Raw genomic sequence first — 24,727 nt, forward strand, 5'->3', positions numbered from 1 at the left:
TGTCAAGTTGCTCAAAGTGTGATTCTTCTTCTTATTATTATTATCAAATTCATGTTTTTGTTATTATTATCATCATTATTAAAGTATCAGCAAAAGAGCAGCTGGAGACTGTATTCCACAGTAATGGTTTAACTGGGATTTCTTAAAAACAGCGGGGCTAAAGATGTTGTAATTTGCTAATATTTGTGTTTGTTTTTACAGTGAAATAGCAAGTTTTCTGTTAAATCAGTAAGCTAATAAATGTTACTTGTGAAATTCCTCTTCTTGCCTGAACTTTTCCTCACTATAATCACTAAATCTTTCATTCTTACATTTAATATTTTACAAGTGGACTTTTATTTTGGCGGGAGAGTCACATGACTTACCAGCAACTGTTGTGGTGGAACCGGATTAAGTAAAGGAAAATTAACTAAACTAAACTAAACTAAATTAGTGTAACTAAGAAATGTGCAGAGACTGATCACACAAACTCAAAAAGGAATTTCCACAGAACTGATTTATCTCAGGTGTGTGTTAGTGATGTGGGGGAGGGGGGGGTAGGAGTGTGAGCTTCCGTTATCCTGTGTATGATCTGTAAAGCCCCCCCATTCCCAGCTCCGCGACCCCCTACTGCAGACTGCTGAGCAGAGCTAGGAGAAGATCCAGTGCTGGTGGTGTAAATGCTGCACATGCTGAAGGTGCTGAAGGTGGTGTGGGTGTAGGAGTGAATGTAGAACAGCGTGATGGAGGGAGAGAGAGAGAGAGAGAGAGAGAGAGAGAGAGAGAGATTCTCATACCTTCTGCAGTTCAGCTGATCCTGCTCTTCCTCCGCTCCAGCTACAGACCCCGGAAGCTCAGCGTCATCCGGGTTATGTAGAGCCCCGCCCCCTCCCCCGCTATATCACATTATACCCCATCACCGCTAGAGGGAGCCCGCGAGGGAGTCCTCAATGCATGGAGCTGAATGGAGCTAAACAGCTAAAACTCTCATTTAAAACACTGTATAACTACTTCTCTGGAGTTTTCCTTTAATTTTACAAAGTAGAACAAAGTATTTCACTAAAATAGGACAGAAAACGTACCTCTATATTTCCATTTTCTAAAACTAATGTTTTGTATTCAGTAGATTTACTAGCATTACTGCTACTGATGCTGGAGTTACACACAGAGCTCATTTAACTGGATTAAAACTGCAGTTTATAAGCTTTAATAATTATCTCTGCGGTGATGCAACGTGTCTCATTTCTTTTATTGTTGAGATTGTGTAAATATGAATGAGAGTTTGTTTAAATATTTTCTTCTTGTTGGTACTTACATAGATGAAAATAGTAATCTACTAAAATAAATAGGAAAACATTTAAATATAACTGGAACATACTTGGGTTGTGGGGGCTGCTGCTAAATGGTTGTTAGAATTGGGTTAACTGCACTTACATTAAACTCTAAAATTAAAGCAGCAATTGCAGTTCTGGACAGTATGCAGATCTCATTAGTCTTGATAATGAAAAGGTAGGACATTTTTCATGTTCTTTCTGTTTACAACTCACTCTGAGGAATTCTGAGCACTTCAGAGCACTGACTGGTGTGTCACGGGAACGTGTAGGGTACTACAATCAAAATTGTTGCAGTACTGAATACTACATACTGGGCGGTGTGTAGTATGCAGTACATACTAGTGCAGTATGCAGTATAGTAGTATGCCATTTCGAATACAGCCTAGGACTGAGATAAAGTGAGCTATGGCTAGCTGCTCACTTTCTCTTATTATGGCTAGACACTGAAAGCAGGTTTTACCTCTTTGAAAACTTGAATGATCTTAATTTGTACATCCGAGTATCAATTAAAGAGATTTAAGGCATTTTTTCCTGAAAGAGAACCGTGTTTAGGTGTTGGCTAGCGTTCATGTTTGGTAATTATAACTAGAAAGCTAGCTAGCAGCCACGAAGTGAGCCTCTGAGATTATCAACGAATAAACGTATAATAATAAAAAACGTATCACCATAAATACATGATATACAAATAAACATATTCTATATTATCATACATCACATAAAACATTACTTATTCCCATACAATATGAAAAGTGACTTTATAATATCGTAATTTATCACCACCATGTCCACCACATCTTACCTCAGAAAGAGCTGAATAACTTTCCAGTTGCACAAGCTTCACTTTATTCTGTTCAATGAATCAGTAGGAGTCGAATCACAAGAATAACTAAACCTAACTGTTTTTAAAACTGCACATTTTACAATTTTATATCATATTAAATGTATGGTCAACATTTTCTAAATAAGACTAACCGAGTCTCCTAAATCTGAGTGACTTATAACTTTTGTACATTGTACATTGAGGTTGTTCTGAAGTGATGAATCAACCGAAGCTTCCTGAAGTTGACAGCAGATTGATTCATTTCCAGCAATAACTTTTTTTTTAATATACAAAAAAAGAACAGAATAAAACAATACTTATAATGCACACAAATGTGTTTTTATGTTAATGATTTAATTATATAAGTATTTCATTGTTGTACATAGATATGAACATCTGTGTGTGTAGTATGATGTGAGGTAGTGCAATTGGCTTAATAAATAAACACTTTTCCAAGGCAAAAACACAAGTGAACAACAGAATGAAAAATATGGAACAAAAAAAGTTCAGATAGCAGAATGGTTGTTAAGGTTGAACTGAAATGGACTTAGTTTGTAGTGAATCATGATAACAAATACAAACATTTGTTGAATAGCCCACCTCCATTCTCCCCAGCATTCTGAAATACAGCGCTGTTAGCTAATGCTCCCAATAGACCACAATGCTAGTGATAGGGGCATAGCTTAACCCATACAAAAAAAAATCACTATTTTTACACCATTAACAACAAACTCAAAGTAGCTCCACACTTCACTGGTAGAATTCCAAGGATGATGATATTTAAAGCAAGGCAGTGAGAACTTTAAAAGTACACAGATAGTTTATTAAAAACACTGTTTATACACACAGTGCCTACAGATAGTTTATTAAAAACACTGTTTATACACACAGTTCCTACAGATAGTTTATTAAAAACACTGTTTATACACACAGTTCCTACAGATAGTTTATTAAAAACACTGTTTATACACACAGTTCCTACAGATAGTTTATTAAAAACACTGTTTATACACACAGTGCCTACTGATAGTTTATTAAAAACACTGTTTATACACACAGTTCCTACAGATAGTTTATTAAAAACACTGTTTATACACACAGTTCCTACAGATAGTTTATTAAAACACTGTTTATACACACAGTGCCTACAGATTAGTTTATTAAAGCACTCTTGTCGGGGAAATGCATAACTTTCCAGTTGTTGCTGAAAATATCTCTATAATATCATTTTTAAGCATTTCTTGTCAGTTGACTTATTGTGGCTTGACTAGCTGAAGGTATTGTGTATATAAACTATCTGTGTATATAAACTATCGCACTGTATTTCGGAATGTTGGGGGAGATCGGAGGTGGGCTATTCAACAAAAGTTTATACTCGTTATTGACTACAAATCAAGTCCATGTATATAACTTCTCCCCTAAACTGAAAAGGAGAAAAAAAAAAGGGACGAAAAAACAGATTTTGGGTCAGATTAGAACTGGATTTGTATGTGAAAAGACATTTTTAAGGCCTTATGCCTCTGTAAAGGCTGGGCTGCCAATAGAACAAATAACGCCTCCCTCATAGGAAATGTTTACGATGATTGGAAGGCGCTTAATTAGCTGATCAGTACATTGTGTGGAACGATGAGCTTCTCCATATCTTCTGTCAAAAGGAGAGAGGTGTTGCTTCCCACAGAGACTCCAACCACCACAATCCCTCTTCTGTTTTTTTTCTCAGGTTTCTGCAAGTAAAAATATTTTTTCCAGTTTTCACCATTAGACAGTTGAATACCGAAAAATTACAGTATTTCTCATTTGTCAATATTTCCTGGGACAGCACGGAAGAAATGACACTTTAATGTAATCTAAAGTAATCAGTGTACATCTTGTATAACAATGTGAATTTGCTTTGCCCTTGAAACAACTCAACACACAACCATAACAACATTAACACCACCTCCTTTAAACAGCTGCAGTAATAATTTACCTCACAATATTCAGATGTGTAATTTCTGTAAGCTGCAAGAGGGCAAGTTCTGCCAGCGCTGCCTCTCTCCACAGCGCCACCTCGTGGTGCTTTCCCTCTTCTTCTAAGATCAGTTCACCAACAGGAACAGGCCCATCTCTAGTGGCTTGCATCCGGGTTGAAATTAGCTATGAAAAACATAGTGTTAAATAATGCTGTGAAAATACACTATAACCATACAGGGACTAATTTTGTGGTACCACTTTAAAATAAGACTACCTTTATAAAGGGTTTATAAATGGTTTACAATTAGTTTATTAATGGTTACTAATTAGGTTGTAATAGTCTTAAAAATCATTAATAGTCAGTTATAACACATACATAGAAAGGGCAACAATGACCTGTTATGAAATAATGAACCCACAGCCATCTATATTGTTGCCCTTTCTATATATGTGTTATAACTGATTATTAATGATTTTAAAGCATTTACAGCCTAATTAGTAAGCATTAATAAACTAATTGTAAACCATGTATAAACCCTTTATAAAGTCTTATTTTAAAGTGGTACCAATTTTGTTTTGTGGAAGAATGTATTTAATTTACCCTTAACCATTTTATACACAGTGAAGTCAGAATATTATGACCAGCTCCATACACCATACACCTATGACCATACACTCACTGAGCATCTTTTTAGCTCCGCTGATCATAAAGGACACTCTGTATTTCTGTATCTGTTTCTCTGTGTACTTTATTATTAAGTTTGCTTGGAAAAGTCAACTTACTGTTCTTCCTAATCTTCTTCTTATTATTATCTTATTCTGCGCTCAAAATTTAATCACTATCTCCTCCTACAGCTTGTGACGTAGAAATACTAAATTTAGCAGTATCGTAGGACCTATACCCGATTAGGTTGCTTGTGCTTTTTAAGCGATATATCGTATGTTTTTCGTTAAAAACTTCGTAAACGTGCACTTTTTTTCCCCATAGGAAATGAATAGGGGACAACTTTGAACATCCACATAGGTCACAATTTTTGAGATATGAAGACAAAAATTGGACTTTCTTTACGGAAATTTCGACGATTTTACGTTTTCGTAATGGGGGGGCCTTTCTCTCCCCTGCTCTTCCAGTACTGTGTGTGTTTGGAGGAGCTGCTGTATGGAGCAGATACTGATCAAAAGTTTGGACACCCCGGCACCCCAGCCAGGGCTTAGCAACCAGTTAGCAACACCTTAGCAACCACCTGGAAAACATTAGCAACTGCATGGCAACCACTTTAGAAATGATAGCAACTGCCTAGCAATCAAATAGCAACAGTTTAGCAACCACCTGAAAAACGTTAGCAACTGCCTAGCAACCACTGAGCAATCATATGGAGTTTGTTAGCAACTGCCTAGCAACCATGTGGAATATGTTAGCAACTGCCTAGCAACCACAATAGAAATGATAGCAACTGCCTATCAACCGATAGCAACAGCTTAGCAACCACCTGGAAAACGTTAGCAACTACCAAGCAACCACTTTAGAAATGATAGCAACCGCCTAGCAACCAGTTAGTAATCAAAAGTTTTTAGATTTCAGCATTTAACCAAACGTTTTTGGATTTAAGCATTTAACCAAATATTTTTGGATTTAAGCATTTAACCAAAGGTTTTTAGATTTTAGCATTTCATCTAAAGTTTTAGCATTTAACCAAACATTTTTAGATTTAAGTGTTAAAATCCTCCACATGTGTCTAGGAAGAAAAATATGGAGAACATAACACATGGCTATCCTAAATCAAAGAGCCAACAGAGTTTAAGTAAGAAAGAGGAGAACAAGCAGTAAATAGCGGTACAAAAATCTGATTTAATTTTAGCTTCCCACCACTCATTTGCACATACAACAAACCATGGCAGTATTTACATTATTTACATATGCTGTATAAAACAACAAAGAAAGTACCACTCTGGGAAATGTAAACTATGGACGGTGCTACAGAAAAGAACACAACAAAACATAACCATATTAAACTACCTAAAGCCAAATTAAGTACAAAAAGAATATAAAGAAAAGATACTCCCTAACTAATAACCTAAATACAAGGGGTAGCACCCACCCTCTTACCTAGGGACCGATACAAACAACTCCTACATGATGTAAAAATGTACAGGTGCACCTATTTTACCTGTTAGCATACCCAAGGTGATACAGCCAAACCAGTGAGTTGTCTTTTAGCCAAAAAGAGGGATTAAGTTAACCACATCAGAGAAGTAATACAATAAAATTAGGCTACAAGTGCGCATTGGCCTAAAAGCATACCCCATGGTTCTCTCTCTCTGTCGGCCATCTTGGTTCAGGTCCTTTTGTAGTCTCCACCCCATGGCTCACCTGAGAGAGAGAGAGCGAGAGATAGAGAGAGAGAGAGATACTGCACGTAAGCATTTAACCAAAAGTTTTTGGTTTTCAGCATTTACCCAAAAGTTTTTGAATTTTACCATTTAACCAAAAGTTTTTGGACTACTTCTCAGCCAAAGTATTTGTATTCCACAATTTAGCCAAGGTTTTGGGCTTTAGAATTCAACCAAATTTGCTCCATTGCTTCATCAGTAAAAAATATTTTAATTCCAATTAGTCAAATAAACTAACGTGAAAACATTCTGTGTAAAGAAAAGAGCACAAACATACAAAATAACATCTTTATACTGTTTAATTCATTATGTTTCACTTAATTTATTGTATTACCCATGATTTAACGGTTCATATTCTAATATTTTATCAAACTATATATTATTAAACTGTTTTTGGACTAAGTGGGGCTATTTTGCTGTTATTGTTCTGTTGTGTAACGCTTAGCACTGATTACATATTACATAATAAAAAATAATATGAAAATAATTAAAATAGATATTTTTTTACTTAGCAGCACTTGTGTCCCCATTTTAAAGTGTCTGGGTGGAAACAACACCACGCATCTCTACCAAGCAATTAAAAAAGATAAAAACCCAAAACAGTTTAATATTATGGTTTATTCTCCCAACCAATCAACAAATAAAATATTTGCATATGAACAGTTGAATCATGGGTAATACAATAAATTAGGTGAAACATAACAAATATTTTATATTTAGTCCGTTGTGCTCTTTTGTTTGCACAGAATGTTTTCACAGTCGACGACTCTCTACTAAAAGGAGTCTCCCATCCGGGTGAAATGCATCACCAAACTCCTGGTGCCCCGGGCAGAGGACCAACAGTTGGTGGACGGTGCGGTTTTTGGGATGTCAATCAGACACATTCCTAAGTGATTACTTATTGGATAGAAAATGCTGTGTGGTAATCTGAAATTCTGTGCTGAGTATTTGTTTATAAACAGTCTGACACTCTTCTGAGGTAGAAATCAGACAAAGAATAAATCTGCTCTGGGAAGTCATTGATTCTGACCCACCTGAAGATGAAGGCAGGGGAGAAAAAAAAAAATTCCCGCACCGACCGCGCCGTCTGCGTCCTTAATAAAAACTTTTAAGAACCAGGGAACGGCGAATAGTTTTATACAGTGCATGTGATAATGTGGTTTACAAATCAGACATTAAAGATAATGAACGTCTAGCATAAACTATTATTTATATCGTCTCATTGCTGTGTGCATCTGTAACAAAACATTTATAGGAACTATTAAAATAAAGAAATAGATTTGTGAGCCTGTACATACATAAGTGTAAATCATCCAATACAGTGTTGGACGAAATTTATATCACACTATCGTTTGTTTTGTTACAAACAGTATAAAAGCTACTGCCTGTGGCTAAATGGTGGAATGCCAATACTTTTGTCTGATTGAGCTGTGTGCAAAAACTTTTGGTTAAATGCTAATATCCAAATACTTTTGAATAAATGGTGGTGCAGCACAGATATGCCTCTTTATGGTTTAGTATAGCTTCAGCCCAGCAGTGTAAACTCTTAAAAGCAGAAACAGTATGATCATAAACCACAAGCATATGTCTTTCTGAAAAATGCCAATTATAAAAAAATACTTTCATAGTGTTTAAAAGGGCTGATAAAAACCTTTAGAAAAACACTGCAAAACACCACAAAACCAGCAGAAAAATATAAAAACCATAGAATATTTGTTTTAGCAGGAAAGGATAGTAAGCTTAATTGAATGTGTTTAAATTCAAAAGACAGGTATAAAAACAATTAAACACATTTTATTTTGAATTAGATTAAACACAACACACACAATCAAAAATCAAAAGCACAAACAGATACAACCTCACACCCCCAAAAAACCCTAACAGAACATGCTAAGAAATATTACAATCTGAACACAAAAACTTGTCAAATTACCACATTATGGTTCATTAAAAAGTGGGGTTTCAATGTTTAAAATGACCTCCCCTTCTCTCACAACAGTTACACCACTCCACACAGTGGCGGGAACGCTGAACTCCTCCATGGTGTCACTGAGGAGAACAGTCTCATCGCCTTTTGTGGAGATTCCCATGATCTCCATCTCCACTGTGATCTTCAGTGACTCTGGTTCCTGTAACACAGAACATGGTGATAGGAGTAAGTTTTAACAGTCTACATTCTTTTCTGGTACAACAGCACAACAATAAAGTGTTAAACTACGGCACTGTAGTTATTAGTAGTGATGGGTCAGACTCTTAGCCGGCTCTTTGAAATAAACGACAAGCGCTGACTTCAGAGAGTGAGCCAATATATATATATAAATATAAATGTATAGATTAAAGTTTTACGATGATACATATAAACCACAGTAGAAGACAGCATAAAAATATACATTAAGGAAGAAAACTAATGATAGAAATAGTGAAATACTAACAAGAGGCAACAGTGAAAGCTCCTCATAAACTCTTACAGTTTTTAGGCATTTCTTATTCTTAGCAATCTCTAAAGGATTTCAAAAGGGGAATAAACTCCAGTAAGAAGATATCAAATCAAGTATTTACAATGATGATAGTAGTATTTACTCAATAAAATAATAATATTAATAATATACTTAAAATCAAGATCAGTGTATGAAAAAAAACATATATATCACCAAGGTTCATATTTACAGAGATTTTAGTTTTCTTTAAAAAGAAAGAAGAAAAGTCTTGCCAGAATTAAGATACAATGGAACATAAAAAAAGATGATTCACGTTCTGATTGACAAAAAGAGCATTCAACATTGAAGTGCTTGATCTACCCACACCTTACACATGTGACCTCACATAAACTGTGTTTTGTAGCAACATCAGCTCCCTCTTCCACAACAGGGCAGATCATAACAGAAACCAATCAAACCCTCAAACATGAGCTCCTTTTTATGTCAATCTTTGCTAAAGTTTTCAAAAAACATCACCTGGATGCTTGTTTTTTTTATTTGATTTATTTTGTTGAGTGACACTTTGTTTATGGTGTTCAGCGCTGTTTATTTCACTGTATAGAGTTGCACATTTGAAAATAGTATACACATTTACATTGGACCTGTTTGTTTACTTGAGATGGGCCTTTGTTTTTGTATTTCATTATTTATTTTTTATAAAAATAAAGCCATATAAATAATATATATTTTATATAATGTATGTTTCAACTCTATTAATTCATTGTACACATAATTTGGTAATAAATTGAATTAAGCAACCAAAAAATATAAGGAGCTACTTGGAAGCCAAATGAGCCGGCTCTTCTTATACCTCTTTTCCACCAAAAAAGTGCTGGTGCCGGAGCCGGTTCCAGGGAACCTTTTAAGAACCGGCCCATGTTTCCACTGCTCTAAGGAGTCACTCACTACGTATGTAAATGTGGTTTGATTTGTTACAAACAGCAGAGATGTAGTAATGATTCAGGACATTCAAGGCAGAAATTAAAAATTTTGCAGTTCTAGCATACAGTTTTTATATACATTTTTGCAGTCTCATGGCTCAGTACATCTGTAACAAAAAAAATTCTAGGAACTATTAAAATCAATAAATACTTTTTTTTTATACTTTAAATACATTTATGAAGCCTATACCTATGTAAGAAGTGTAAATCATCCTTTACACACAATACATTTCTTCATTTCTGTATTGGTATTAAGAACTTTATATAAGGTGTATATACCTTATATAAGGTGTATGGCTATACATATGCCTATTGGGTTCTGTCTTTTCTTCTCAAATTAATGCACTGAACTGACGCAGCTCTCTGTAATGAACGTCAGTAGGTAACAGATGCTGTAAATACTAAATGCCTCTTAAGAATATTTTTTAGTTGGAGGACCATTGCTGTCTTAGAACTCCAGGCCAATATTTAATAAAAATATATTCGTTTAAAAATTACAAAAACATTATTGGAGACAATCAGTGATTTTAAATTATTGAATAATTGTCCAGCCTTAAGTATTATGTATATATATATATATATATATATATATATATATATATATATATATATATATATATATATATATATATATATATACATAATACTTAAGGCTGGACAATAATTCATATTCAATATACATATCAGTGGTGTGCAGTAAGGCCTCTAAGGCCTTCTAAGGGCTGATCAAATGTGCATGTAAATAATTACATATTTTTTTATCAGGATGTATATAATTATTGCAAGTGTAAGCATTTATTTTATAGATTAACTAAAAAAAACAGCAACTAATTCAAAGCATTAGCCTGTGTTTTTCGTTGCTATAGGACTGTATGATTGACAGCGGTACTGACCAATCAAAGCTCTTTAAAATGTCTTCTGCTCACGTGTCCGCGGACCCTTCTCCTGATTTTGAGAAGGGTGTAGTAATGAGTCTATTAGAAAAGTCTTAGGACAATCTAACCAATAAGACTCATGCTTTTCACTCCGGGGGCGGGGCCATGGCTGCCTAGCCCCTTCTCTGCGCTCGGATGAAGGGGTCAGGCTACGCGCATTGATTAGTAGTAAAACGGAGAGCGCATGCTGGATTAATTAAATATTTAGCTAACTATCATGGAAATAAGACAGATATTGTGTCATATTATATTAAAAAGCCTTTTTAAAGGCTGCCCTTCGATGTGAAACTAAGTAATATGCCGTCTGACTGGTGATTTTTGTGTGTACTTAATGTTTTGGCTGCTCTGGCGTCCTGTAGAGATACAAATGAGTGATATTTGTTAAACGCCTGTACTTGTAGGAACATTAAGCATTTATTGTTGGGTCTATTGTATGCTTTTGTAGTTTGTAGCTGTATTTGTGGACTGTTTATGTGTATTAAGTTCATATAACTCAGTCAAGACAGAGTATATATAGTTATTGTAGAATTTATCAATGTGTCTGTCGGGATGTTGGGGTTGAGGGCAGGGCGGGTGGTTGCAGAAGGGGTACCCACTATATTCACGACACGCCACTGATATAATATATAATGTTATGGTCACTGACTTAAGGGACTTCTGTATTGCTACCACTCACTCGAATTACGTTGCCTTCTACGGTGTAGTACTGCTCGCCATTCCCTGGCTTCTCAAATTTGACGGAGAGGGGGCGTACGGCGCGGTCGCACCGTGCCTCTAAGTCAGTGGCCACGTGAACACTAGCACATTTAAACACAGCAGTGGGAGAGCTGACGAACAGCTTAAACTCCCCATAGCGGGTGGTTAGGTTGTAGTTTTTTAAAAATGTAGGACTGTCCTTCTTCCATTAGAGAACAATCGCCATTTTTCAGATGGGCAACAATAAGTTGTTGCCCATCAGAGAGCACACACGTAGCCACTGACTTCATAGCAGTAGCGACAACCGCGCCGTCCACCACCTGCCAACCCTCAACCCGGGGCACCAGGACTTTGCTAACGCACTTCACCCGGATGGGTGACTCCTTTTTGTAGGGCGTCGTCGGGCGGGAAAACATTCTGTGTAACGAAAAGAGCACAAACATACAAAATAAAATGTTAATATTATTTTATTCACTATGTTTCACGTAATTTATTGTATACCCATGATTCAACAGTCCATATGCAAAAATATTATGTGTTGATTGGTTGGAAGAACAATCCATATTATTAAACTGTTTTGGAACTAAGTGGGGCTATTTTGCTGTTATTGTTCTGTGTATGTGACGCTTAGCACTGATTAATTATTACATAATAAAAAAATAATATGAAAATAATCTAAATATATATATTTTATATATTATTTGGATAGTATTTTGTATAATTACTTAATATAATTAGTTATATTTATTTTTATAATATAATTAGTTATTTTTAATTATTTTCATATGAATCCATTCATTTTGTATTCACTTGGGTGTGACCCGGCAAACCTGGAAGAGATTCTTAACTGGGTATCGTACTTTCTAGAGATTTTTTCTGGAGCAGTGTGAGAGTTTTGTTGGTGGTGGATGGATTAATGTACAAAGTTTTGCCAAAAACGCACAATCTTCCATTTATTTAAAGAAGATCTTGGGAAAACGTGTCAGTACAGAAACAGTCGTGCTGATTTTAGTTGTGGACCTGAGAAAATTAATCATAAACGGTAAGCTTTTCATATTCTACTCCAGCTTGCTTAAATAATATGTGCAGGAGGGTTTAACTATATTTACCATGCACTTTAACGCGGCCTAAACACTATTTTCTCTACCCTAAAATTAGACCAGCCGATCCAGACCAGCAGCTCCAAGGCGTGCTGTAACTTTTAAAAAAGCTAATGTTAGATGTTACTAAAGCCCGTTAAAGAAGATTAATTTACGTTAGTCATTTTGTAGTAGCTCACAATCTTATTCTATCTGGGGGCCGCTGTAGGTAGAGACTGGGTGAGGCTGGGCCGCACAGGACAAGAACACGTATTTTATTCAACACATTCTGCCATGCCAGGTGTTCTGTCGAGTGATGCTACCCATCGATACGCGCTTTCTAAAGACACTGCGCATGTGCTAACCTACATTTGTATTATTATTTCAAGTGTACTATAATAATTCTGTTTTTCTAATATTTTTTGTTCATTTAATAACCTGGACTGTCATTACATTGTCAAAGTGTAATGGCAATTAATAATAATAATAATAATAATAATAATAATAATAATAATAATAACAATAATAATAAAATATTATCTTAAAATAAAAAAAAAAGATTATAATAAACTCATACTACCATAACTTTACCCTGATACGGTGGTTTAGACTATCCAAACATAGTACATGAACTTCTGCTGGAAACATGCTCTAATATTGTGCTACTTTTGTACTTTTACCTTTAAATATACACAAAAGGGTAGCACGGTTTGTCAGGGTAGCACAAGTCGACAGAACACCAGATCTCTCGTCTCGCCGTGTGGGCGTATCTTGAATCCAAATAAGGCAACAGGTGTATATATATATATATATAACAGTAAATTATCATAATGTAACTTAAGTTCGTTACTTACTTGAGGCTCAGTGACCCTAGCTTGCTGACCTAACGGACGGCTCAGACTGACTTGACGGACTGACTGACTGACTCGGTGCCAACCCTGATATTTATATGCCCAATGAAAAAAGCAGAAAGTGCACGAGATAGATTTATTTATATAAATAAATATATATATATCATGTATCATATATCATGCTAGCTCTCTCTCAAAAAAAAAACAAACAAACATATATTTTAAAACTACATTCAGCATAAAAAACATTCGCTACTCATATGTCCTAAACCAAACTCTACCAATCAGAGACATGGCTTTACGTTTGGTAATGAAGGTTTGAATGGATGGGCTACACTGAAATAAAAACATTTTTTAATAACCGTAGAATAAAACAAAATGTAAATATTTTATGTAAAAAAGAAAATACCTGAAAGTCACAGTAATAACATTTGTTTCAATAAATCTTCTGTAAAAGCACAGTCGAATTCTGTAAATTAAAATGTTATTTGACTCAACTGTGCAGTTTTTTAAGGTGTTTGAATGTTAATTTATATGGAGGACCAACATTGAAAATGAATAAATAATTATGTAAAATAAAAGTAATATGGTAATTAAAATGGTAAAGAATAATAATTATTAATATCAAAACAAATACATATGCATAAAATAAATATCTTAATTGTTAGTTATGGGTTTCTTTATTAACATCATATAATATTTCCTTCATTTGTTTAATTTTTTACATAAATATTTATTTCTGCATTCATTTTTTTCTGTATTTATTTATTTCCCCATTTATTTAATTTTGTATTTATTTATTAAAATAAATTAAACAGTGTTAATAATGAAGCCCACAAATGATAAATTATGATATTTATTTTTATGTATATATATTTATTTTTATATTCATTATGATTATTATTTATCATTTTAATCACCATATTACTTTTATTAAGTGATTTTACTCAAGTTTTTATTTATTTATTTTATTTTTAATTTTGGCAGTTTTGGTCCTCCATAAATTAATGGGGTCTCAGTGTAAAAACACACCCACTAATGTATAAACACAGTCTTTGGTGTAAAAATACAGACCAGTAAAGTAGTTTCACATTTTTTACATTTTGCTGTAAATAAGAAATAACACACATTTAAAAAACAAAAAACAAAGTGAAAGAGATATAATCTCCAGTTTCTCTGTTTAATTAAGTTTCAGGGCTGATTTACCCTAAATTATTATTTAGTTAAACACTGTTATGTTCACAAGCATTTATTGCCTAATTTCAGCTGGAGTGTATTGTGGCGGTGCAGTAGTGTATCTGTGTTTTTATGGGTGTTGTAGCCTGTTTTATAAAGGTATGTGTTCACTGGCACTTTTCTTCAACTCATGTGGACGTGCTGGATCTCTCTGCTCCCATGTGGGCGTATCCGTGACATTTTTAAATAAAAAAAAAAATTAAATTTAAGATTTAAAATTTTGAATTAACCTTGTTGTAATCAATAGTTCCATAAATCCATATTCCGGCTTTTTTAGTTTCTCTTCTGTGGTTTAAAGGCTCCTGTGGTGTGTGTGTGCGAGGCTCACCTGTCTCAGCCTGCTGTTGGCAGACGATTGGCTGGACACAGCGTGGCGGCTGGATTCATTTGCACAAAGTTAAGCTTTGCTGAACTTTTTCGCAGTTGTGTTTATTGCAAAGGAGCATGCACAGCAGCATGTGGCGGGTCTAAATGGGATGCAATGCAGACCACCATGATGTAGTTTCATAGCAGGTTTATCCATATGACTGGGTTTAGACAATATGGATTATAAGTGGATTGAGTGTTTCTCGGTGCTGTAAGCAACTGATCATCCAGTTAATAAACAGATTTTGGTAATAGGCATGTAGTTTATGACTATATATCTTAAAAAATGCAACAATGTCTGTGTTTTAAAGTGGACATGAAATACTTCAAGGATTTAGTTTAATTCACAAGATGTATTTTCACTCTAACAAATCTTAATAATAATAATAAGTTTGACAGCTGTCAGTAAAACGGAATTAAAATAATAATCAATCTAAATGTCATTTTTTGCCCTTTCCAATATTGTAACAGATCTTGTGTTCTACAATAAAATAAGTTCATTCATCTGAATACAATTAAAAATCCCTTACCAGAAAAGAGTACAAACATATTTAAAAAAAAAATAAGTAACAGTAAACAATGTTCAAAGGAGAAAAATACCTTATTTGGTGTCAAAAGATGAAAGTGATTCCAGACAGTGGAAAACTTCCTGTTTTGATCCATGATCTGTGAGGTCATGGATACAGTCACTGTACATGATACATGTCGATACAGTTTGTTTCCTTATAAACACAATTTGGCGCGGCACATCCAAACAATACACTTCCTGTATCGGTCACTCACAGGAATGCAGGGTTCCACTCTTGTGCGCTCGGCACAGTGCTGACGCACCAGTGTCGTTCGTCCCATCACTACAGAGTACTGCTTTCAAGCCTTTACAGACTTTGGTGCTTTTTATTTTTCTTTATTTTCTTTTTTGTTTCTATTTTTTTCTTGTTTGTTAATGCGTGCAAAAAAAAAAAAAAAACACAGTGAAGTCACTGGGATTTGGAGCTTACCTAGCCGTATTCGACTCTTTGTGGTGAAGCCCGTCTCCAGAAGTTCTGGTGTTGGACTGGAGGGGTCAGAAGGTGTAGCTTTTGGCGACATTATCATTTTCTGATAAAAAAGAAGCATGGCTGCTGTGGTAGACATTGAGTTAAAAACCCAGATTCACGCTGTCTTTATCTTCACTCGTGCTGCTGGATCTGTCTGTTGGTCATTCTGTAAGAGAACCATGAACTGTTATGCACAGATTCCTTTTTCTTAAATATTTTCTACAATATTTTGAAACACTCCAGGCTATAATCTTTCCTCTACTTACTTGTATTTCCTGGTTTGATAGATTATATTCGTCAGTATTGCTGTGCTGAACATCCTGAAGTGCAGAGTGCAGGTTTGAGAGGATCAAGGTTGCTGGCATCCTCTACATGCTAAAAAAATGTGACAGTATTGTAGCGCTGGCTCAGAAGAAAATGAGTCAGACTGCACAGAAAAGCGCTCTTTATTGAACAGGCTTATCACTCACTTACTGCTCGTACAAGAGCAAGGAGGATGAAACCAACTACAACTCAAGCTCAAAAACCCTTGCCTAGTGGCCAACACAGCCACAGAACAACCACAGGGCAGATGCCCCTAACAGCATAACATTTTCATGGCCCCTCCTCACAAGAGTCCGCGAGGGGAGGGGTCTCACACACAGACAGACAGCACCACAGAAACACATAACAACCCAGGGCAACGCAACAGTATGTAAAATGGCAATGAATTATAACCAATTTCAGTTGGTAACCAGTTTCCTTCTTTTCCTATTTCCCAGCTACTTTCACAAATATATTTCATGTTTTATCTGCCTAACTTCAGTGGGAAAATATGTGAAGAGAATTAAGGGGTTAATAATTGGGTATGAATCGCAAACTGTGTGATTTTTAACACATCATGTCAACGGGTAACTGCAATCATGATTTGGTACAAATGCAGCATTCTCAAAAAGCTGATCATTGGAAGAATAAAGATGAGCTGAGGATCTTTTAGTAATAAACGTCTGTGATGTTCAGCAAAGGCATTTTGTGAGGATTTTGCATCATTTTATTTTCATCTTCCATTCTGTCTTACCTTTTTCTGATTTGGGGTTGTACTCGTCTGGATAAACATAGCAGTTCCCCTATTTATTGCTGTTATAAATGGAATCATGGTCAATGTAATTAGACTTTTATGTTACATCTTTAATGGCCAAGAAAAAATATATAATTCTACAAAATAATAAACCTATTTGAATAAATGTTACATAAATATTTACTCTGTCACTGGTAGACCAAATTTAACAATAGTCCAGGCATTTGGTACGCCAAGGTTCCTTAGGAGCAAGAAGGCAGAGGCTTTCACTATATATAGGGAACTAAGCAACATTTTAATAACTGTTTACATATTTGAAACATTGGCCTGCTTATAATTTTTTTTACAAATTTAAAAATGCTTAATCTTTTGATAGTAAGTTGTAAAATTGGATACCATTTCACAATCTACACTAAAGCTATAGATTTTTTATTCGATTACCTTAAGGTTATGGATTCCATTTATAAAGACATTAAAATGGGAAAAAGTATTTGCTGTTGATCTATGAATTTAAGTATTTGTAATATTTAGAAGTAATCAGAATACTCACTTTGTTAAGGATGAGAAGGGATGGACGTAAGTGCAGAATATATATTTAATCAAATAAACTAATACACTAACAAACAAACATGATAAACAAAAGTATTACTGAAAACAAACTGAAAGCAAACACGTAAACGTAAAACAAAAATAAACAATACAAGGATAACTAAACTATGAGAACTAGACAAGGAATACAAAACTCAAAAGACTGAACTAGAAAACAGGAACCTAACAACAAGCAGCACGAGACACAAAACAAACCTGACAAGACTACAGACAGCAAACAAACCAACAAAAGACTAAACAAAGAAGACTTGAAACAAAGGGGCTTATACACCAGGAGGGAACAGGAAACTGGAAACACCTGAGGATCAATCAAGAGGGGGCGGGGTTACAAATAACTGATGACAGGGTGGGGCTAGGGCGGAGAGACAGGACCAAAACACAACAGTAGCACACGGCTGGGAAACACAAGACAGACATGCGCTAAGCTGTGGAACACTTTCTCATCTTGATCTGATAGAGGGTTAGACAGGCCATGTACTACAGTTTCTGTATCCTGTCCCTCAAGTTCCTATAGTGCACACAATGTCAAATAACCTCACATGGTTCTAATTCAGAAACGAAAATATGAGTGCTCAAATTTATGAGCTGGTAGAGAGCTCAATATTCTGCCAATACATGAAGTTACCTTTTGGTACCTGTAGTCAGCGTTTTGGAGTCTTATTCTGTGAGACAGGACATTAGATATTTTTAGCTGTTGACACACCTCTCCCCAGATGGAGTCGACAGCATAAGCAGACGGCTTCGTTTTCATCACATCAGTATTTGGATGTAGCCTTGCAACAGCCTGCTGTATATCCTCCAAACTTACGCTTAGTCTTCATGCCTTTTCATGTTCACAAACGTAAAAAATAAAATAATCACTTATAGAAACATTATAAGAACAACTTGACCCATTAGATAACATAGTATTAAAAATAGATTAATTCATTAATTAATGAACTGAGTTATACTGACTGAAGTGATCAGTCATTTCAATGAAATATTTACCTTCAGGGTGCCCTATTTTTAGACAATTTACATCTTTCTTATTGGTTCCTGGGATTATGAATGTGCACATTTGGTGTTCTTCTTTACTCACCTTCTGCATATAATCACTTCCCCATGTAACTTCCATAAACCCTTTTCTGCTGATGAGTTTTTATAAAACCACTTCAGTTCACCATCTAACTCAGTAGATTTCATAGTGTAATGCTTACAGAGCCATGTATGTAATTATCTGATTTTAAAAGTAATGTTTTCCAAACGGTGTAAACTCTAAACCAAAACACAAAATGGTTTCAGATTGATCTAGATACACATGTGTGCTGTAAAGAGATAAAGACAGACTAATGTACACACGTTCATGTTCTGCTCATACTTTTAACATTTCTTACAACTGCTCAATATAATCAAAAAAATAAATCCGTTACTCTGTTAGGTGTAGATTTTTTGGGGGGAACTGGTCATTAATTTCCAAGTCTGTTTCTCTAAGTTCCCTTCCTTTGCTCATGATGAGCTCTATGTTTATAATGCTCGACCTTAGCCACAATGCCTCCTAAGCGGTACGCTTGCAGTGGAATGTGATGGATGAGGCCAGTTCAGGTGTTCAGATTTTGAGTTTGGTGATCATGAAGTTCTTTAAGAGAACTTTAAGGTGTTTTCCTGTGTGTGTTCCTGTATTCCAGAGAAGACAATGTTGTTTCTCATACTACGTGCTTGTAGGTCCAAAATTGTTTCTCTCATTTGTTTGTTTTCGATGATAACTGATGAAAGCTGGGTTGTGAGTTCACTGACGGAATGCTGTAGCGTTTTGTTCTCTTTAAGTGGGATAGTTTTGCTCTTGGCTGAATTCCAAGCTTTCACGAAGAGCTTGGAATTCTTTGTGTAGGTTTTTGACGAGGGATATTCTAGCGTTGAGCGCAGATAGATTGCTGTTGATGGAGGGCAGGATATAACTGACCTCTGTGCAGCAGGGTGGTGAAGCTGGATCTCCTGTGTCTTCAGATGAGCTGAGTGGTTGTTTGCCGGTGGGGGTTTGGAGTTGTTTACCTTTGGCTTTGTCTTCCTTTTTATCCTTGTTCACGATGACAAAGTTTTGGTATAGTAGTGGTCGATGAATTACGCAGTTTTTAAAGTTTTCCATGTGAGTGCAGCGCTGTTTGGTTGTTTGTCTAGCAGCAGGGGGCCGCCATCTTGGTTCACGCACAGTGTCTCGCAAGAGAGTGCTCAATGCCCATCACTCTGAAATTTGAAGTTTTAGCAGTGTAGAACAATAATACCTCTTGCACTCTTTACTGTGAGCCTTCATCTGTGAAAAGGGGAATTCTTCCTCACATATGACACATTTCTGCGGTGGTCCAACAAGCTGGTCGACATATCTACAGAGGAGAACCTGTTCAAATTAAACAACTTATGGGCTGGTTTTCAGAAGGAAGGTCTGTGGATCTTTCAAATGTCTGACATGGTAGCCCTAATTGGGGCAGGGAATGGGGTTCAGAAGGCGACCTCAAGTTGTTCCTTGTCTGAGTTTTGGAAATACAGCTTAAATGAATTCCCTGAATTCATGTGGATTTGTCTGACAACTTGAAAAGAGAAGTTAGACAATTTTCATACTGTCACTAAACTGATTGTGTGTGTTAACTGTGATGCCTTACACACATTTAAAGTAAGACGTTTCTCCCCTAATCCTAGCAGCTGTTTGGCAAATCGATTGGGCACTAAATCCTATTTTTTCCTCAAGAAAACAGAAGACGTGAGTGTAATAAAGAAGTTGTGCAGACACGGAAAAGCATCTCCGACTTGACCTTCTCCCTCTGTCTGCGTACGGCACGAACAGCCTCGCAACCTCAGCTAAGCGTGGAGAAAATGCTAACATCAATTGTGAGGCACTTAAGCAGAACTAACCATCTAAATCAGCAGCGAAGTTGAAAATGAGTCGTATATTAAGCTGTTGTAAAAACCTACCGTCCACTGGGTGACTGGGTGTCATGGCATGTGACGGAGTAGCGGGCGAACTTGGCGCGTTCACAGAACCCAGTGGGGCTGCAGAATAAATTGAACAACACATTAGCTAGTTCAGTTTGGATTAATACACCAGACGCAATACAAGTGAATGAATAAGATAAACCATTTTTATTTGAGATAAATCTGAAATATGAACAGAACAAACCTACTGCTTCTTTCAAGCTGGCCGGCCAGCGGCCTTCCACTCGAAGCCACTGTTGACTGAACACTAGTATCACAAGTCAAGTAACGCTAGAGTACGTAGAACCGATTACTTCTGTCTGATTCACCAGTTGACCAATCCTGCTTTAGAGCGAGAATAGGACCGCCCACCTAATTACCATACAAATTCAAAAATACAGAAATAAATAAATGAAGAAATGTTGAACTAAATGTATGAATAAATAAACGTTGAAATAAATAAATGCACATATGAATGAATAAATAAAAAAATATATAAGTAAATAAGAAATTAATTTATTAATTTACTTAATTTATTTATTCAGCCACACAATTATTTATGCGTGTATTTATTCATTTATTCATTTTTACATTTATATGTGCATTTATTTATTTATTTATTTTTGTCATTTTTGGTCCTCCATATCTATAAGTTGGATTAATGATGAGGATGAGACAAGACAAGAAACTACAACAAGCAAAAGACCAAAAAACAGAAATGTTAATTACACCAACAAACTCGACTCCAACTTCCCCCGTAATCTGACCACACAAACCAAACACACAAAAAATCATCAGACTCCTCTTCACCTTTCTTCATTTATTTAGCTTTATTAAAATGAATCTATTTTACAATAAAATAAAACAATCATTAACTATAAGTACAGTGATACGTGATAACAGTAATTAAAAGAAACATTTTGGAAAATTGACAAAATCATCTATATAAAATATTTACATACTTATATGTATACACATACTTCTACACACACACACACACACACACATCGAATCTCTGTTACACACAGGGTTATTCTATCTTACACAGACGCACTGAGGAGCCAGAACCAACCCAAAACCCTGCATAGAGGGGCTGAGTGAAGGTGGTGTAGAATGTGTGTAAGTGTGTGAGAGTGTGTGAGGGTGTGTGTGAGTGTGAGTTTGAGGGTGTGTGTGAGTGTGTGTGTGAGTGTGTGTGTGTGGGTGTGTGTGAGGGTGTGTGTGTATCAGAGGAGACTCTGTAGAAGGACAGAGTGCCGGAGGGACAGTCCACATACACTCCTACTCTCCTACAGCCGGAGGGAGGAGTGGAGAGAACAGTTCTGTTATTATTGTGAAGAACAGAGTAACTGTTATCAGAGCAGATCAGACTCCAGGAGTTTAAATTCCCTCCAAACACACAGTCTGATCCTAATCCTTTCCTGCTGATGGTTTTATAACTCAGAGCTACAGCAGCTCCTCCTCCGCTCCACTCAGCCTCCCAGTAACAGCGTCCAGTAACACCAGTAACTCTCTCTCTACTCAGAACCTGCGGACACCACCCATCAAATCTCTCTGGATGATCAGGATACGACTGCAGCTCCTCTCCCCACTCCACCCTCCTGTTCTCCTCACTCAGAGCAAGACGACACTGCGCTGTGTTCAGATCCAGAGTGAAATCACAGAACCCTGAACACAAGAACACACACAGAGTGTATTTAGTGTGTGTGTAGTGTTATATTTAGTGTGTGTAGTGATATATTTTGTGTGTGTAGTGTTATATTTAGTGTGTAGTGTTATATTTAGTGTTATATTTAGTGTGTGTAGTGATATATTTTGTGTGTGTAGTGTTATATTTAGTGTGTAGTGTTATATTTAGTGTTATATTTAGTGTGTGTGTTGTTATATTTAGTGTTATATTTAGTGTGTAGTGTTATATTTAGTGATATATTTAGTGTGTAGTGTTATATTTAGTGATATATTTAGTGTTATATTTAGTGTGTAGTGTTGTTATATTTAGTGATATATTTAGTGTTATATTTAGTGTTATATTTAGTGTGTGTAGTGATATATTTAGTGTTATATTTAGTGATATATTTAGTGAAATATTTACTGTGTATTAGGGATGCGACGGTTCTCTGTATTTTATTGAATCGTTCGGTTTGGTCTGTTTGGTTTGATACACCCGGATGGACGGTGGTATTTGGGTGTGCACTAACAGAGTGAACAAACGCTCTCCCGCTGTACATGCCCCGCCCATGGCCAGGGGGAGGGGCTGCTGAGCGCGTGCTGGGGGACTGCGCCGTCACACTGTGAAGATTCACCAGCAGCTCATATAAGAGAAGAGTAATGTTATTTTATTCTCTATTCTCTTTATTGTTTATGTAAAAACTGGGTTTACAACACTGAATATTAATCAAGCAATCAACCATTATTTACACTGGAGGGGGACCCTCATTTACAATGCAGCTGAGCATTTACAGTTTAAAACAGATAAAAAATATATTAAAAAAATAGAAATAAAAACTGACATTTACTCTACACGAATAAAATATATACGTAAAAAAGGAAAAATAGGAAATTTGAAAAAGATTATAAAAAAGACACATAAAAAGTAAAGAATTATATTTTATGAAGAAAAAATAACAGTAGTGAAAATAAAATGATAAGAAATTATAAAATTAATATTAATAAACTAAGAACATGGGAATCATGGAAAAAAAATAAATATATAATATGATATAGTTATTTATATAAACTATTTTGATAAATAAAATAATAAAAATAAACAAAATAAATAAGTAATATAAAATATATACTCATTAAAAAAACTAATTGAAAACAACCACAGGCTTTCTGAATAAAAAGCCTGATAGTAATAAAAGTTTCAGTTTCAAAACATGGAAATAGATCACCAAAACCTCAAGCTATTATTTATATTTGACAATATTTAATTAACGTTTCCGCACTCGTCTTATTTTAGTTAACTGAACTGAGTTTTATATTATTTGTAGCATCGCTCTGAATTCAGCTTCGAAAGAGAGAGAAAGAAAGAAAGAGGGGGAGAGAGAGAGACAGAGAGAGAGAAGGAAAGGGAGAGAGAGAGAGAGAGAGAGAGAAAGAGAGAGGGGAGAAGTGCATTTTGCCTGATGTCTCTCTTGGTTATATGACAGTGGTGTTTTTATATTGAGTTTTATATCATGGTTTTGCAGTTTAAACTACACTTGATCTGTCGTTATTTATTAAAACAATTTTTCTTTAAGAAAACAGAGGTAATCCCACGCCGTGCGCTGCCAAACTTCGCTACGTGTGCCTGCAGCTTTTTAGAGCGCCGGACGAGATTTTAATTAATGAATTAATAAATTTTATATTTAAATAAATTTGCCCTGGTGATAAGAAACGAACGCTAACATATAGCTTTATATTTCTGTGTATTTCAAATGTTTGTGAAATAAAATAAATTCCTGTTCAGTCAAAGTGCTTTCCTCTTTTAATTTTTTGTTTCTAAAACTCCAGCATTTGAGTGAAAATAAGCATCTGTTAAAATTCTCAAACAGCAGAATGCCTATAACCATTGGCGTAGGAACCGGGGGAAATTTGAAACAGGTGGATTTGTCCCCCCAAAAATGATATTGTTTCGCTCAGCTCAGCTGTGCTATTAATGAGGAGACAGACCGGACCAATCACGGAGCCGGTTCAGGAATTAAGTTCCGCCTCTCAGGAGAAACAGCCAATCAGCTTGCTGATTAATAATAACCAATACTGTTATATTATTTTAAATATTAGGTGATAGCTGATCAGTTTTTGTACTATGTATATAATTCAGACATTGCATGCATAATTCATTTTCTAACAACAGTAAATGTAATGTGGAGTGACATGTTTAGGTTGTAAAATCACCTTTTATTGGATGTAACTAATTATAAACAAAATACAGAAAAAAGATTATTTGTGATAAAAAATAATTCCAGAAATGTTGTTCTAGGAAACTATAGTGTGAGCTTTGGTTCATATTCGCAAATGTGTCCCCCCCCCCCAATATCA

At 35.5% G+C, this 24,727-nt stretch overlaps 3 protein-coding genes across 6 annotated transcripts in view; 1 reads left to right on the forward strand and 2 right to left on the reverse strand.

Moving 5' to 3' along the window:
* LOC125801117 (zinc finger protein 850-like) overlaps positions 1-24,727 on the reverse strand; it is a 527,199-nt gene that overhangs the window by 343,181 nt on the left and 159,291 nt on the right. Inside the window, exon 1 of one of the 4 annotated variants that reach the window (XM_049477214.1) lies at positions 777-800. The exons of the other annotated variants lie outside the window; for them this stretch is intronic. The gene's annotated coding sequence lies outside the window, so the exon portion shown is untranslated. Of the gene's footprint in view, positions 1-776; positions 801-24,727 lie in introns of those variants that run through there. 4 annotated transcript variants of the gene reach the window in all.
* LOC125801170 (zinc finger protein 585A-like) overlaps positions 1-24,727 on the forward strand; it is a 272,387-nt gene that overhangs the window by 116,387 nt on the left and 131,273 nt on the right. The gene's annotated exons all lie outside the window — the stretch shown is intronic.
* Positions 21,385-24,727, reverse strand: part of LOC111196793 (NLR family CARD domain-containing protein 3-like) — a 102,003-nt gene continuing 98,660 nt past the window's right edge. Inside the window, exon 12 of the mRNA XM_049477072.1 lies at positions 21,385-22,372. Coding sequence (XP_049333029.1) covers positions 21,735-22,372 — 638 coding nt within the window. The 3' untranslated portion in view covers positions 21,385-21,734. The remainder of the gene's footprint in view (positions 22,373-24,727) is intronic.

Source organism: Astyanax mexicanus, chromosome 4 (genome assembly GCF_023375975.1).
Source record: "Astyanax mexicanus isolate ESR-SI-001 chromosome 4, AstMex3_surface, whole genome shotgun sequence".
Classification (NCBI taxonomy): domain Eukaryota; kingdom Metazoa; phylum Chordata; class Actinopteri; order Characiformes; family Acestrorhamphidae; genus Astyanax; species Astyanax mexicanus.